Source organism: Anabrus simplex, chromosome 8 (assembly GCF_040414725.1).
Source record: "Anabrus simplex isolate iqAnaSimp1 chromosome 8, ASM4041472v1, whole genome shotgun sequence".
NCBI lineage: Eukaryota > Metazoa > Arthropoda > Insecta > Orthoptera > Tettigoniidae > Anabrus > Anabrus simplex.
Window position 1 is genome coordinate 181,487,544 of NC_090272.1, and position 14,820 is coordinate 181,502,363.

The window sequence follows — 14,820 nt, forward strand, 5'->3', positions numbered from 1 at the left end:
TTACAAACAGGTGCCAATTATGAAAAAATTATTCATAATTATTATGAATTTCTTCTTCTAGGCCAGCCCAGGGAGCAGATCGCCTTGGTCGTCTAGCATCCCACATCTTATCTCAGCAGTGCTTTTACCCGCTGTACCCTCCTGCAGAAGATATGCCCTTGGATTTAACCCTACTGGAACAATATGGCCACTTGGGCTTTACACCCCACATTCTTGTGCTGCCGTCTGACCTGCGTTATTTCATCAAGGTACCTGCAGTTCATTAACTGGAATGAAAAGAAATTGTCTTGTTGAATCTTATTATATCTTTAAAAAATCAAAATAATATGTATGAATACAGAAATCCAGCCAGAGTAATATCCTTGAATAGACGTAACTGAACCCCTCCTGGGTGTCTTAAGTTGTGTTTTTATCATTCTCTCTCTTCTTCTGTTCAAATTTTGCCAAATCTTTCTCTCACCTATTTGGTTCTTCAATCATTAAAAAAAGGTCAGCTACGTCATACTTATGGATCATCGCCTTAATGTCTCGTTATCATTCAGCTTTGTGTAAATTTAGCACTTGTTTCTTTACTAAAATTTTCTCAAAAAGGGAATGAAGTCTGTCAAATGCTTCTATTTTTTATCTCCTTACTAGCGATCAAGCACGACATAAATTAATCTGTTTAAGAATCTTTAGTCCCTACTTCACTGATGGAACTTCTTGTGCCTTTACCTGCCACAGTGAAATCGTTCCTTTTCGTTCTTGATTCAGTCTGTAAAACAAAAGTATTTTTTATTAAAAACGATCCTTTTGTACAACTGGTAGAGGCTGCCAAGTATAGCTAGGCATATTTACAAATTGCAATGGATTAAATTGAAGTTGGAGATTTAGGTTAAAAGAATAAGAAACTTTCAGTTAATGGACATGATGATGATGAATGATAGGCCAATGTGCAAACAAACCTATATGTGCCACACACAGTTAATTTGATAATGCAGAAAGCTTATCATAAAATTCACCTGAAGTTGCAACTGCTAGATTGTCGGAGTCAGTAGCGTACATTAATTTATCAGATTGATTTTAAATATTTTTTGTTCTTTACCTGTAGAAATGGTGATGGTGCATTTCACAAAGCATTAACATTTTCTGATTGTGGTTTCGCTGACTTAAATCCAGGGTGCCTTTGTCAGCAAAATTTCATCATCAGCATTGACATTCTTCATTACCCCCCCCCCGTCGGTTGCGCCGTATCCAGAAGGCGCCAGCGCTTGTTTTGCGCGCCCTCCACAGCGCATGCATCTGGCAAACCTGCACTCACAGTATCTTCATAGCTGCCATCGTCTTAAAATACAGTTGAGAAATTGTCATTGTTGATAACATTAGTGTTGTGATACTAAACGTTGGCACCTACCAGATGCCACACGACCTAAACCTTCTGTGTTTTTAGTATTTCCGGTAACCATCAGTTTTTCCATTTAAACAATCTTAGTGACTCGAAATGAATGCACAGATTACTTAGTGATGATAATTTTGACGAACAACAGAATGAAGAGAACAGTGATATTGACGCTGAAGATCTTCCAGCTGAGAGCAGGGAAGACAACTCCGATACTGAGGAAAGTGGAGCGGGAGATGAACCTCTTCTCAAGGACATCCTGTCTTACGCAGGGAAGGATGGAAACACAAAATGGTGTAAGCACACTGAATCTAATTGTAGGAAGAAAACACCCCTACATAATTTGCTCACTAAACTGCCAGGAGTTATTAGTGATGCACGTCACATAAAAGGTGTGTTGGAAATTGTGATTGATGAAATGTTACTTAATGTCGTTACATGGAAAACCGGAGTAACCTGAGAAAAACCTGTCCCGCCTATGCTTTGTCCAGCACAAATCTCACATGGAGGGACCGGGATTTGAACCACGGTATCCAGCCTCAGAGGCTCTTATGTTATGTACTAACTGTTGTATATTTAGCTCTTCTCTGATTTTAATATCTGGGATTCTATCTCTTCTTGGCTTTTTAACTGATGTTCTTAAAAATTTCATAGGCCGGGCTGAGTTGCTCAGACGGTTGGAGCGCTGGAATCCCGACTTGGCAGGTTCGATTCTGGCTTAGTCCGGTGGTATTTGAAGGTGCTCAAATACATCAGCCTTATGTCTATAGGTTTATCGCCACGTTAAAAAACTCCTGCGGGACAATTTTCCGGCATCTCAGAAAACCGTAAAAGTAGTTAGCGTGATGTAAAGCAAATAACATTATAAAAAATTTCATTTCTACTACTTGGATCTTACTACATTGTGTCTTATTAGTTACCAGCCTTTCTAGTCTGTATGTTACAATATTGGTATGAAATAATGTGAAGTTTCTTGGGTACTTTGTCATCCCATAAAAGCTCTCTTGACTTGATGATAGAATGTTACACCTTTACTTAGTCTGTTATTAATTTCAGGGTTGATTTCATTACTTCCATTAATAATGCTACCCAGATAGGTAAACTGTTCCACATTCTCTAACCGTTTTCCATCTATGTTCACTTGGCTTCTCCTTATCTCTTTTCCACAGTGCATGACTACAATTTTCTTTTTACTAATTACCATTCCAGACTCCTTCGGATTTTCATTCCTTTGAACTTTTCTCCCTTTCACCAAATCACCACATCATCTGCAAATACCAAAGCATTCGCTTCATCACTACTGATACTCTGTTTTACACGTTCTATGATTTCATCCGTCAATATAATAATCAATAATGGCGACAGTGCACTTCCTTGCTTAAGACCTTTTTTTGTATAAAATTTTTTCAGAGTCACCACTCCCCACTTGTAATGATTTTGGTACATTCCTTTTTTTGTTGGCATTCCCATACACGTTTTCTCTTAACTGTATCATAAGCTTTTTCAAAATCCAAAAATACGAAGATTTTTTCCTTTCCATGTGTTTTTCCATTATCCTTTGCATTGTAAATATCAAGTCTATTGTTGATCTATTCGGTCTCAAGCCATATTGTTCTTCCTCTAACTGCGATTCTGTTATACCCCTCAGTCTTTTGTCTATGACTTTCTCCATTATTTTTAGCCCATGTGATAATAGTGTTATACCTCTATAATTTTCACATTTCTTCCTATTTCCTTTTTTGAACAGTGGTACAATGCTTCCTTGTTGCCAATCTTCAGGTATCCTTTCATCCTTCCATATTACGGCATTGAGGGCTCTGTATAGCCACTGTAGTTCACTGCTTCTTGCTGCCTAAATCATATCAGCATTGAATTCGTCTTTTCCACTTGCTTTACCTTTGTCATTGCTTTCACTGCCCTTTCAAGTTCCAACCATGTTGTTGGGTTCTCATATTTTCCTCCAACTATTATTTCCATTTTTTATCTCCTTCCGAGCAGTCATCCTCATTATAAAGTTTTTCAAAATACTTTGCCATCACCTTCTGAAGACCCTTTCCGTCATGTACTATGGGTCCACCTCTCTAATGCATTGTTTTTTTGTTTTTTTTTTCCGATTTTATTACTCTATAATAGTTTTTTATATCCTCGACTATCTTGCTCAATTTTGTTGGTAAACTCTCCCCAATATTTCTCCTTTTCTTCCTTGATACTCCTCTTAACTTGTAGTTTCCATCTTTTGTATTCCACATGTAACCTTTCTACCTCATTCTCATCCCTCTGATACGCATTTTGCTTTTCCTTATCCATTTCTTTCTTCACCTTGTTCCTTTCTTTTATTTTGTCTTTCCACCACAGTCTCTCCTTCCCTTAACCTTCGCTTTTGTTTTCCCACATACCTCAATTGCTGCTTCCACAAATGTCAGTCTTAAATTGTCCCACTCTTCTTCTCCACTTCATATTTCTGTGTTAAGCAACTTCTTTATACAATCTTGGAATGCCATTCTTTTATCTTCCTCCAATTCCCACATCCTGATCATTGGTTTCTTTTTCAATACAAGTTTAGGAATTCTTACTTTTTTCAATTCCACAATTAATAATGTATGATCACCTTCCATGCTTGCACTGAGGATTATCTTCGTATTCATGACTTATCTTCCCCATTATCGGTCTGTTGTTATAAAATAGAAGAGTGTTCCATACTGTCCATCCCAACTATATCGGCTGATCTTATGGCTGTTCCTCTTCATAAACCATGCATTCTTTATTATCAGGTTATTTCTGAATTTCTGATACAAAAGTCCTACAGTTTATCTCCATCTTCATTACTTTCGCCAGAATATTCTCATACCCCATTCTATCAGTTCACACATGATGGTTCGGATCTCCCATTATCATGATCCCATCTCCAACAATGTGTGTTTCCAGTTCATTGAAGAACTCTTCTTTTTCTTCCACGTACATCCTGTCTGTGGAGTATACACCTGTACTATCTTCCTTGGTTCCTTGCTTACATGTATGTGCATTATTATAATTCTTTCATTTACATACTGAACTTCAGCTATTGGTTCAATATTCTGATTCGCTACAAATCCCACTCCATTTCTTTTCTCTTTACTGTTACCCATCCAGTACAAGGTGTACCCCTTTCTTAGTTTCCAATTTTCGTCTCTCCATTAGGACAATCAGTTCATTTTCCTTCCCATTCATTGTTAAAATATTTATTGTTCCAAATCGGGTTTTGTTCTCCGATCTAACACTTGCACGAACATCAGCATTACCACCATACTGTGCAACTGTAGTCAGATATTTGTCAATTCCATTTCCATTTTTAAACTTCCACACGAGGCTTGTATTATAGTTGAAAGCAAGTACAAATTTACTCATCTGCTGACCTGCTAAGCTTAACGCATCTGAGGATTTTCTTTCAGGGTTTACTCCTTAGCCTTTGAAGATCCCTCTTTTCCGCAAGGTAGTGGTTTCCTCTTCTAATTTGCCCCAGAGTGGATGAGTTGTCTCGTCCACCATCTTCGCCATTCCAAAGGTCTCCTTCTCTGCCTAAGATGCTGTTAAGGTCTTCACCTGTAACCCTGGGTATGGGTATCACGTTATACCCCGTGAGACTGGGTCCCTGACTGAACTTAGCTCTCCTTCACACTGGCGTACTGGTGTGGAGAATACCCACCCCCGCAACGTGGATGCTCCAGGCAATAATATAACGTCATATAGTTGGTTCACAGACTTTAACTTGATAGTTGACTTGAAGAAGATATTATCTTCTTGTGGCACCATTAGAAAGAATAAAAGATGTCTGCCAGCTGAGCTTATGAATGTGAAACAAAGGACGGTAAAGTCATCAATGTTGGGTTTCAATGAACGTGCCACTTTAGTCTTTAGTAAAACAGAATTGTCCTGCTCGTTTCCAGTCATCATTTAGATGACGACTCGATTGATGATGAAACTGCAGAAAATGCCAAACCTATAATTATGACATGCTACAACAGGACAAAGTGTGGAGTAGATGTGGATAAAATGTGTATTTGTGGTTGTAATAAATATTGCCCTCGCTTTTGGCTTCTTTTCTAGGAAGCGCTCACCACTTTGGAATATATACAAGGAAAACTACTTGTCTGATGGTAACAAAATTTTTATATGTTATAACCACATGTATTTGTAGTGTAATGCTCAAGTTACAATTGTTTTTAACCACCCCGAAAACTTATTTTTCTAAAGCAACTCTTTCTGAGCCCAGGATAAATGTACAGCAGCAAACTTGGGCTTGTTTTGAAGTACTCAGTCATGGTTATCAGAAACAACTGTAACCATACACTGTGGTACCGAATTTATGAGGAATACGATTGAAGGGAGGTTTTGTGCACGCCAGACCGTGCGATTAACATCAGGCCGGGTGGTGAAATCGGACGCAGTGTTGCCGTGTACACTCACCCGGGCAGTTATGAAACGGAATGCGCATGACCTTGGTTTGTCCGCAAGCTATTTTCAGTTGTCCTATGTTCTGCATGTTAGCCACGTCACTTCAAGATGCCTCCGAGACCGCCGTTATCAGAGGGTGAACTTGCAATGATTTTGGGTGCTATTTGTTTCTTTCAATGTGGGGGTGGGGGTGGAAGTAGGGTACAAGAGGTTCCCTGTGTACCAGAAGGTGGCAGATTGTCTTAGATTATCACTGCCGTCAGTGAAGAGAGACTGGGGCGTCCGAAAATCCATCTCGATGATTTTACTTTGGGCACAATACGAAGAAATATGCACGATTTTTATATGAATAAGATATTTCCAACAATTAAAAGTCTCCGCATGAAACTTGGAAAATATGGCGGATTTTCCTGATATGTCAATTTCTACGCTTTAAAAAGTAGTTCAAAGCTTGGGATTCCGATTCAAAAAACTAAACACGAAACCAGTGCTAATGGAATCTGTGTCAGTTGCTGCATCCCGACATACCTACCTTAGACGAATTAGAGACTTAAGAGCACAGGGTTACAAGATCTTTACAGACGAGACCTGGTGCGGACCGAACCATACTATGAAATATGGGTGGCAAGAAAACGTGGTTGAAGCTTTAGAAAACAATTTTGACAACTATAATCTGTACAGAGGGTACATTCAGCAAATTTATGGATTGTGTGGAGGGTTCAAAACACTGCCTTGAGCTGGGAAACAACATATAATTTTACACATCGAAAGTGAAGGATTTCTTGATGGTGCAGAACTTTGTTTTATTGGCAAGAAAGGAAGCGGTGATTACCACAATGAGATGAACTCGACACATTATGAAGAATGGTTCACGAAAGTCCTGAGTTTATTGCCTCAAAGGTCGGCTGTCGTTATAGATCAAGCTCTATATCATACGATGATCGATCCTTCATCTAAAAACCTGAACATGTCATGGCTGAAACCTGAAATTATATCTTGGATAACATCAAAGAATATTTCACAACCACTTGGAGTTGACGATTATAACAAATTAAATCACAGCTGATTGTCCTTGCCAGGCCTTATTTTGAAACACTGGTAAAGAAGCTGGAACAACTGACTAAACGACTTGGATCACATGTATAGCTTGTTTGGTTACCTGTGGCCCATTGCGAGCTTAATCTAATCGAGCTCATTTGGGCTTACGTAAAAGGGAAAATAGCAAAAACAAATATGCCTAACACATTAGAAAATGGTAGAGGTATGGAAGCAATTAACGCTTTATGCCGAGAAACCTTACATATCGTGACTCCTGAACTCTGGATACAATGTATTAAACACTCAAAGGAAATTCAAGACCACTACTGGGAAAAAGATGGACTGTCTGAAAATGTCTCTTATTTCAAGCCAGTCATAATCAGCATGAATGACAGCAGCACCGATTCATCGAAACTGATTTTTCAGACGAAGAAAATTGATAGAATTAAATATTGTAAATATATGTGAATAATAATGCCAATAACTCTTGTAAAAATTGTACAGTGTGATATTTCTAAATTAGGGAGTAAACCCTTTTTAAACCTGCCATTGAAGGTCCAAAGCCCTAATGAAAAAAGGTGGTGGGCAGTGGAATTTATAAGAAGAAATTAATTAAAGGTTGAAAGTAAACAAAAAGCTGTGTTCGTTGCGCGCGTGAATACTACCGAACGCGGCAACACTGCGCCCAATTTCACCACCCGGCCTGCTGTTAATCGCATAGTCCGGCGTACACAAAACCTCCTTTCAATCTTATTCTTCATAAATTCGGTACCACACTGTATGATTACAGTTGTTGTCGTTTCTGATAACCATGACAGTGCTTCTAAACAAGCCCAAGTTTGCTGCTATATGTTTATCCTGAGCTGAGAAAGAGTTGCTTTAGAAAAATAAGAAGTCTTTTGGGGTGGTTGAAAACAATTGTAACTTGAGTATTACACTCCAAATACATGTGGTTATAACAAATAAAAATTTCATTACTATCAGACAAGTAGTTTTCCTTGTATATATTCATAAGTGAGCGCTTCCTAGAGAAGAAGCCAAAAACCCGCGCAATATTACAATCACAAAAGAAATTAATGAACGTCGAAAACAATGTCTTATATACGCTAATGTGGAATTAAACGAGGAAAATATTCGTACAACTCGCATTGCAATAAGGCTATTGGTTCATTTGTAGTTAAAGCCTAAACTCGAGTGTCCATAATAAAAAATCCGACCGTAGTTATTTTCTTTGCTATGTTGAATGTAGCTGGCATAAACATTCAAGTAGTGGTCATTGGGAATGGAATGAATGTCGGTACGAAGAGACTGTTCCTGAGAACACCATCTGAGCAGTTGGAGTCAGAAGAGATTAGTTGAAGGAACACGAATCCAACAGGTCTCCTTTCGACACTGCAGTTCCAACTTGAAAAGTACCGACGTGCAGAGCAAGACAAAGAAGCTATAGCCACTGGAACTACCATTCCTCCACTTGCTGAAAAGAAACGATGTGACACTTGCACGCTTGCTAAACCGAAGACGATCACTAGAATTACAAGACACGGCTGCAAGAAGTGTAAACAATATTTCTGCCTGGGACTCGTAAGAATGATTTGTCCTAAATGCTTCGCAAATCTGAACTTGTGAAAATAAAAGGAAAGGTGAACAGTTCATTCTGTATTTTTCTTTAATTTTGTACTTCATTGCATACTTTTCTGTTTTTACATTATTACTTTAAATTCTGTGAACAAGGTTGGGGTATATCATGATATCGTTTTTATTGTTGGTTATATCATTGCTTGTGAAATAAATACTACCTAAGAGATATGACATTGAGTATTCTTGTAATATTTGAAATGAGATAAAACAACCTGCAGGACTTTATTGTTGCTGTTAACAATGCAAGTAAGACTAAAAGGAATGTCAACATATTTAACTCGATTATATCCAAACATGTCTACAGGTAATGTATTTTTAAAACTAAGAACACATTGTCGCTCCTAGATGCCGCGCGACTTATTGTGTCAAAATTTGAGTGCAACTGATGGAGGGTTAAATTGAAAGCTGAATCCACTTAATCCCTGTGTGCCGTTAACGACCGAAAAAAAAAAAACATTTTGCAATAGCCTAATTTGAATGATTCCTTGAATTAATGCCCTGAGATAAGAAGTGGTATTGGTTGAGAGGAACAATAGTTCTACATTTGAAAGTTCTGGTTGACATGTAGCATTGTCTAGCATGAAAATCACATTACGGTTCATGGCCTTCATTTTGGAATTGAAAGCTTGGAGCCAATTCCTGAATGCTGCTGATGTTATCGTGCCTTTTTATTTGCATGCCATTCAACACTAAGAATATTTAAGTCCATATTTTTAGGTTATTAGCAGAATTTCCATTTTGCCGAGTGTGTTTACAACAAAACATAATGGCAATTTTTTTACATTTTCCCAACTTTGCAACTTTCATTTAGCAAAACCAGTGACTTCTTCGGGATTGCCCTGAAGAACGGACCAGTCTTATCAACATTGAAAATGTTTTTCAGTTCGTAACTCTTCAAGATTTCTGTTAATGTATTTTATACAGTCATAGTAAAAAGAATTTGTACACTTCATACTGAAACAAAAAATACTTTATTTAGTGCATTTATTGTCATGTTTGTTTTATAACATAAACAGGTTGGCTTTTTGTACACTATGTAAAGATATATACACCATAAAACATAAAAATTGATGGACTATTCTGTCATTAATACATAAATAAATGAAAATACAACAATTTCCAAGCTCATTAAAAGTATTTGTACAGTCCGGTTTTATTTTCATTCCCCAATACATTTAGTATTTTGTTGGCAATCCTTTTGATTGTATTGGACCATTCTCCTGCATGAATACATAATTACCCAAAAGTCCCATTTTTTTCAGCCCTAGATGTTTCTTCTAAATTTCAATATAGTATTTACTTTCCATCTATGAATTCTGAGGAACCTACTCCAGCTGAGCTCATGCACCATCAAACAACCTCCATCATGCTTCACTGAAGGAAGCTGATTTTTTCCTTCGAGTTCTGTGTTCTTTTTCCTCCACACCTTCTTGCCATGTTCTTTTCTTTCATCCGTAAATATAACTCGATACCAGAATTCTGGAGAAGAATGTTTATAGTCTGTAGCATATTGTAGTCTTTTCTTCCTATTTGCTGGGGTAATTAAAGTTTTTCGCTTGGCATTTCTACAATGATACTCATTCATATATAACAAATTTTGAATTTAGGAAGCACAGATATTAAGTTTTAAATCATTTCCTAGTTCAGACCTCAGTTTTGCAGTACTGATTCGAGGATTTTTCTTAACTTTCCTGAGGATTAGGCTTTTAGTTCGATCGTCTAGTTTGCATGGACGTCACATCTACGTGCATTTTTGAAAGATTTTCTCTCGCCATACCTGTCAGTAATTCCCTGGATTGTAGATTTCGGTTTCTTCACAAGTTTCAATATTTCCGAGAGCGATTTACAGAAATTATTAGCCCGGATTATAATTATTCTCTTCTGTTTCCTTCATTTTGCGGCCCATCTTACTTATTGACTATATCACTTGTTTAGAACGATTGAAGCATAACTGACTTGGTAAAAGACGTGACCTTCATAGCTTACCTGCGTTGCAAGGGATGTCCTCAAGGACTTTGATGTGAAGATAAACCACCTATACGAATACTTTTTATGAATCTATATTTCGAACTCATTGGATGACGTGTATGTTAAAGCAAACATTTCTAAAGTACTATTGATATTTTTGGTACATATTCATATTTTGCGAAATACCGAAATATAGAAAAGTAGTGTAATTTCTAGCGGCATATGGACAATGCGTCAGGTACAAACGACAACATCGCTTAACGTTTAAGGTGTACGAATACTTTTTTCCGTGCCTGTACATCTGCTACTTCAGTTGCCACCTTCTCCATAGATTGTTCTGAAAGTGACATTTTCAAAAATAGTTAAACTTTCAGATTATTTGCAATTTCTCACCATACTTTTTCTTGTTACAAGGGCCCTCTCTCATAGTGTTTCTTCGCTTGAATACATTTGAATCACTCATATACCACAGCACTCACTTCTGCTTCTGTTTTGTTTGTACTCCTTAATTCCTATTTTCCTCCCACTCAAATTTTTTATTCTTCATGATTGTGTTCGAGTTTTCCTGTATTAGAATTTTTCTCATTGAAAGCTCTTTTGCACTTCCTAAACACTCATCCCTTGTTTATTCTTGTTTAATGGGTGATTGAAATTCCACATTATTTCTATGTCAGCAGTTAGTGCATGTATATGGTCGATGCATAAATTTGTGCAGTATTCTTTTGGGTTGGCAACAATGCGGCTTGAAGAGATTGCTTGTTGTTATTCTGTTGTTTAAGTTTGAAGTTTGTATGTTGTGAAACACAGGTTTTCTTGATTGTGAATATATTATCTGTGTATATTTCAGACAAATGGATCTGGAATGTAAAGTTGTGAAAAGTGAGCATTTCTGATACATTTTACTCTTTGAGTTTAACCAAGGCTCCAGTGCAGCAGAAGCTGCGAGAATAATTTAAGTGTACAGGAATGAAGCAATTGCTGAAAGAACAGCACAAAAATGGTTTTCCCGCTTTCGAGCAGGGCGGTTTGATTTGTCTGATGATCCACGTTCTGGAAGACCTTCATATTTTGACGAAAATCACTTGAATGAGTTGCTTCTTAAGAATCCTCGTCAACGTGAGAAATGGCATAAGTTTTTTAATGTGATCAGTCAACTATTGTACGCCATTTGCATTCGATGGGTAAGGTACAGAAATTGGATATATGGGTATCACATGTGCTAAGTGACTCTAACAAAAATCGTGTAAACATCTGTTCGTCATTGCTTGCCCGGCACCGGTTGGCTTGTGATAAGCACGAAGCATTCCTTTCGAACATTGTCACCAGTGACAAGTAATTGTGCATGTATGTCAACATGAAGAAGAGGAAAGAGTGGCTCTCAGCCCATCAAAAAAAGCAACTCCCCCATGCCAAGAAATAGTGCCCATCCACAGAAAATCATGTTGTGTGTTTGGTGGAACAAAGGTGGCATTCTTAACCATGAACTTCTTCCGAAAAACTTAACGATTACCTCTGCTGTGTATAGTGACCGGCTAAATCGGCTTGCTGTTGCTATTGACAACAAATGACAAAGACAGCAACCAGTCTTATTGCTCCATGATAACGCTCGTCTGCATTCAGCACAATTGACCAAAGATGTGATTGCTGAACTTGGCTGGGAACCTTTTCCTCTTCCTCATCCTCCGAATTGCCCTGACCTTGCGCCTGAGGATTCCATTTTTTCCGCTCTCTAACCACATTCAGGGGCAAGTGTTTCCTGACAAAGCTTCTCTTGACCAATGGCAAACAGTTTTCTTCCAGTTAAAACCAAAACAGTTGTACAGGCGAGGCATTCAACTGCGACCTGAATGTTGGCAGAAGGTCCTAGAGAGTGGAAGTGAATATATCACTGAGTGATTGTTAGTTACAGTGCGTGACAGTGGCAGTAAAATAATATAAAAGATAAGAAACGCACAAACTTATGCATCAACCCAATAAGTCTGGCAAGTTCAACTACCCGACGCTAACCTTATCCGTGACAATCTAGATTATGAATAGAATTGTGCAAATTGGATTTGAAAATCTCGTGGTAACTTGTGAGTAAACCATTTTTCCTGGACAACTAGAATTCTCGGAATGTGTATTAATTAGCACCCAATACGATTGTTATGAAAAGTTAGGAAAGAGACCTTTACAGAAGAATTATTTCATGGCTATTGCGGCATTCTTATGGACATTCCTCTCTGTCGTTGTAGTCAAAAGAGTACATATATTCACAAGGAATTCCCGTATGTCTGCAGAATGGTTTTAAAACAAAGAGTGATAATTGCCTGGTGTGAAAAGAGGTCCGCTTAATATAGTGCGAGGTGGCCGATCTATCGGCCATGCGAGCCGCTGCTAAAATGCCAGGGGCTGGTCCATCAGCTATGTTTTTTTTCGCATGTATGTTAATTCCCTGATGCTCAGTGGCAGCATAAGTAATTCCAACGGAAAGATTTTGAAGTTTTTACTCTCTGGAAATCTCAATAACGTGCGTTATATCAGTGAAGTTTTATAAAAGCTTTCTTTTTGGCGCATTGCAAGTTTTGCACGTGGTAGCTCTGCGCTCTGCCACTTCATGTCACTTGCTTGTTATCTCATTTATTTACCTCCGATAGTGCAAAGTCTCGCGGGGTATAACGTGGAACCCATGCCCAGGGTTACGGGTGAAGACCTTAACAACATCTTAGGCAGAGAAGGTGACCTTTGGAATGGCGAAGGTGGTGGATGAGGCAACCCGTCCTCTCTAGGGAAAATTAGAAGAGAAAACCACTGCCTTGTGGAAGAGGGGGATCTTCAAAGGCTAAGGGAGTAAACCCTGAAAGAAAATCCTCAGATGCATTGGGCTTAGCAGGTCAGCAGACGAGTACTTTCTTTAAACTATAGTACAAGCCTCGGAAGGAAGTTTAAAAATGGAAATGGAATTGACAAGTCTCTGACTACAGTTGCACAGTATGATGGTAAAGCTGATATTCATGCAAGTGTTAGATCAGAGAACAATACCCTATTTGGAACAATAAATATTTTAACAATGAATGGGAAGGAAAATGAATTAATTGACCTAATGGAGAGACGAAACCTTGAAATCCTGGGATTAAGTTAAGTAAAATGGAAAGGGAAAGAAGCTAAGAAAGGGGTACACCGTGTATTGGATGGGTGACAGTAAAGAGAAAAAGTGGGATTTGTAATGAATCAGAATATTGAACCAATAGCTGAAGTTCAGTATGTAAATGAAAGAATTATAATAATGCACATACATGTATACAAGGAACTACCGAAGATAGTTAAGGTGTATGCTCCACAGACAGGATGTAGTGTGAAAGAAAAAGAGGAGTTCCTCAATGAGCTGGAAACACATATTGTTGGAGATGGAATCATGATAATGGGAGATCTGAACCCTCATGTGGGAACTGATAGAATGGGGTATGAGAATGTTCTGGGTCCACATGGGTATGGCGATAGAAATGAAGATGGAGATAAACTGTAGGACTTTCGTATCAGAAATTCAGAAATAACCTGATTATAAAGAACGCATGGTTTATGTAGAGGAATAGCCATAAGATCAGCCAATATAGTTGGGATGGACAGTATGGAACACTCATCGATTTTATAATACCAGACCGATAATGGGGAAGATAAGTCATGAATACGAAGATAATCCCCAGTGAAAGCATGAGAGGTAATCATACATTATTAATTGTGGAAATGAAACAAGTAAGAATCCCTAAAATTGTATTGAAGAAGAAACCAATGATCAGGATTTGGGAATTGGAGGAGGATAAAAGAATGGCATTCTAAGATTGTATAAAGAAGTTGCCTAACATGGAATTACGAAGTGGAGAAGAAGAGTGGGACAATTTAATACGGACATTTGTGGAAGCAGCAATTGAGGTATGCAGGAAAACAAAAGCGAAGATTAAGGGAAGGAGACACGGTGGTGGACAGACAAAATAAAAGAAAGGTGAAGGAAGAAATGTATAAGGAAAAGCAAAAAACATATCAGAGGGATGAGAATAAGATAGAAAGGTTTCATGTGGAATACAAAAGATGGAAACTACAAGTTAAGAGGAGTATCAAGGAAGAAAAGGAGAAATGTTGGGGAGAGTTTACCAACAAAATTGAGCAAGATAGTCGAGGAAATCAGAAACTATTACACAGAGTAATAAAATCGAAAAGAATAAAGAAAAAATCAAGGCATTAGAGAGAGAAGATTGATCCATACTATATGATGAAAAGGGTCTTCAGAAGGTGATGGCAAAGTATTTTGAAAAACTTTATAATGAGGATGACTGCTCAGAAGGAGATAAGAAAATGGAAATAATAGATGGAGGCATATAAGAGAACCCAAC

General features: G+C 37.9%; 1 protein-coding gene across 4 annotated transcripts in view; it reads left to right on the top strand.

Moving 5' to 3' along the window:
* Positions 1 to 14,820, top strand: part of PolA2 (DNA polymerase alpha subunit B) — a 153,242-nt gene that overhangs the window by 126,103 nt on the left and 12,319 nt on the right. For all 4 annotated transcript variants that reach the window (XM_067152543.2, XM_067152542.2, XM_068228873.1 and 1 more), the window contains one exon: positions 62 to 248. In XM_067152543.2, the coding sequence (XP_067008644.2) occupies positions 62 to 248 (187 nt within the window). The remainder of the gene's footprint in view (positions 1 to 61; positions 249 to 14,820) is intronic.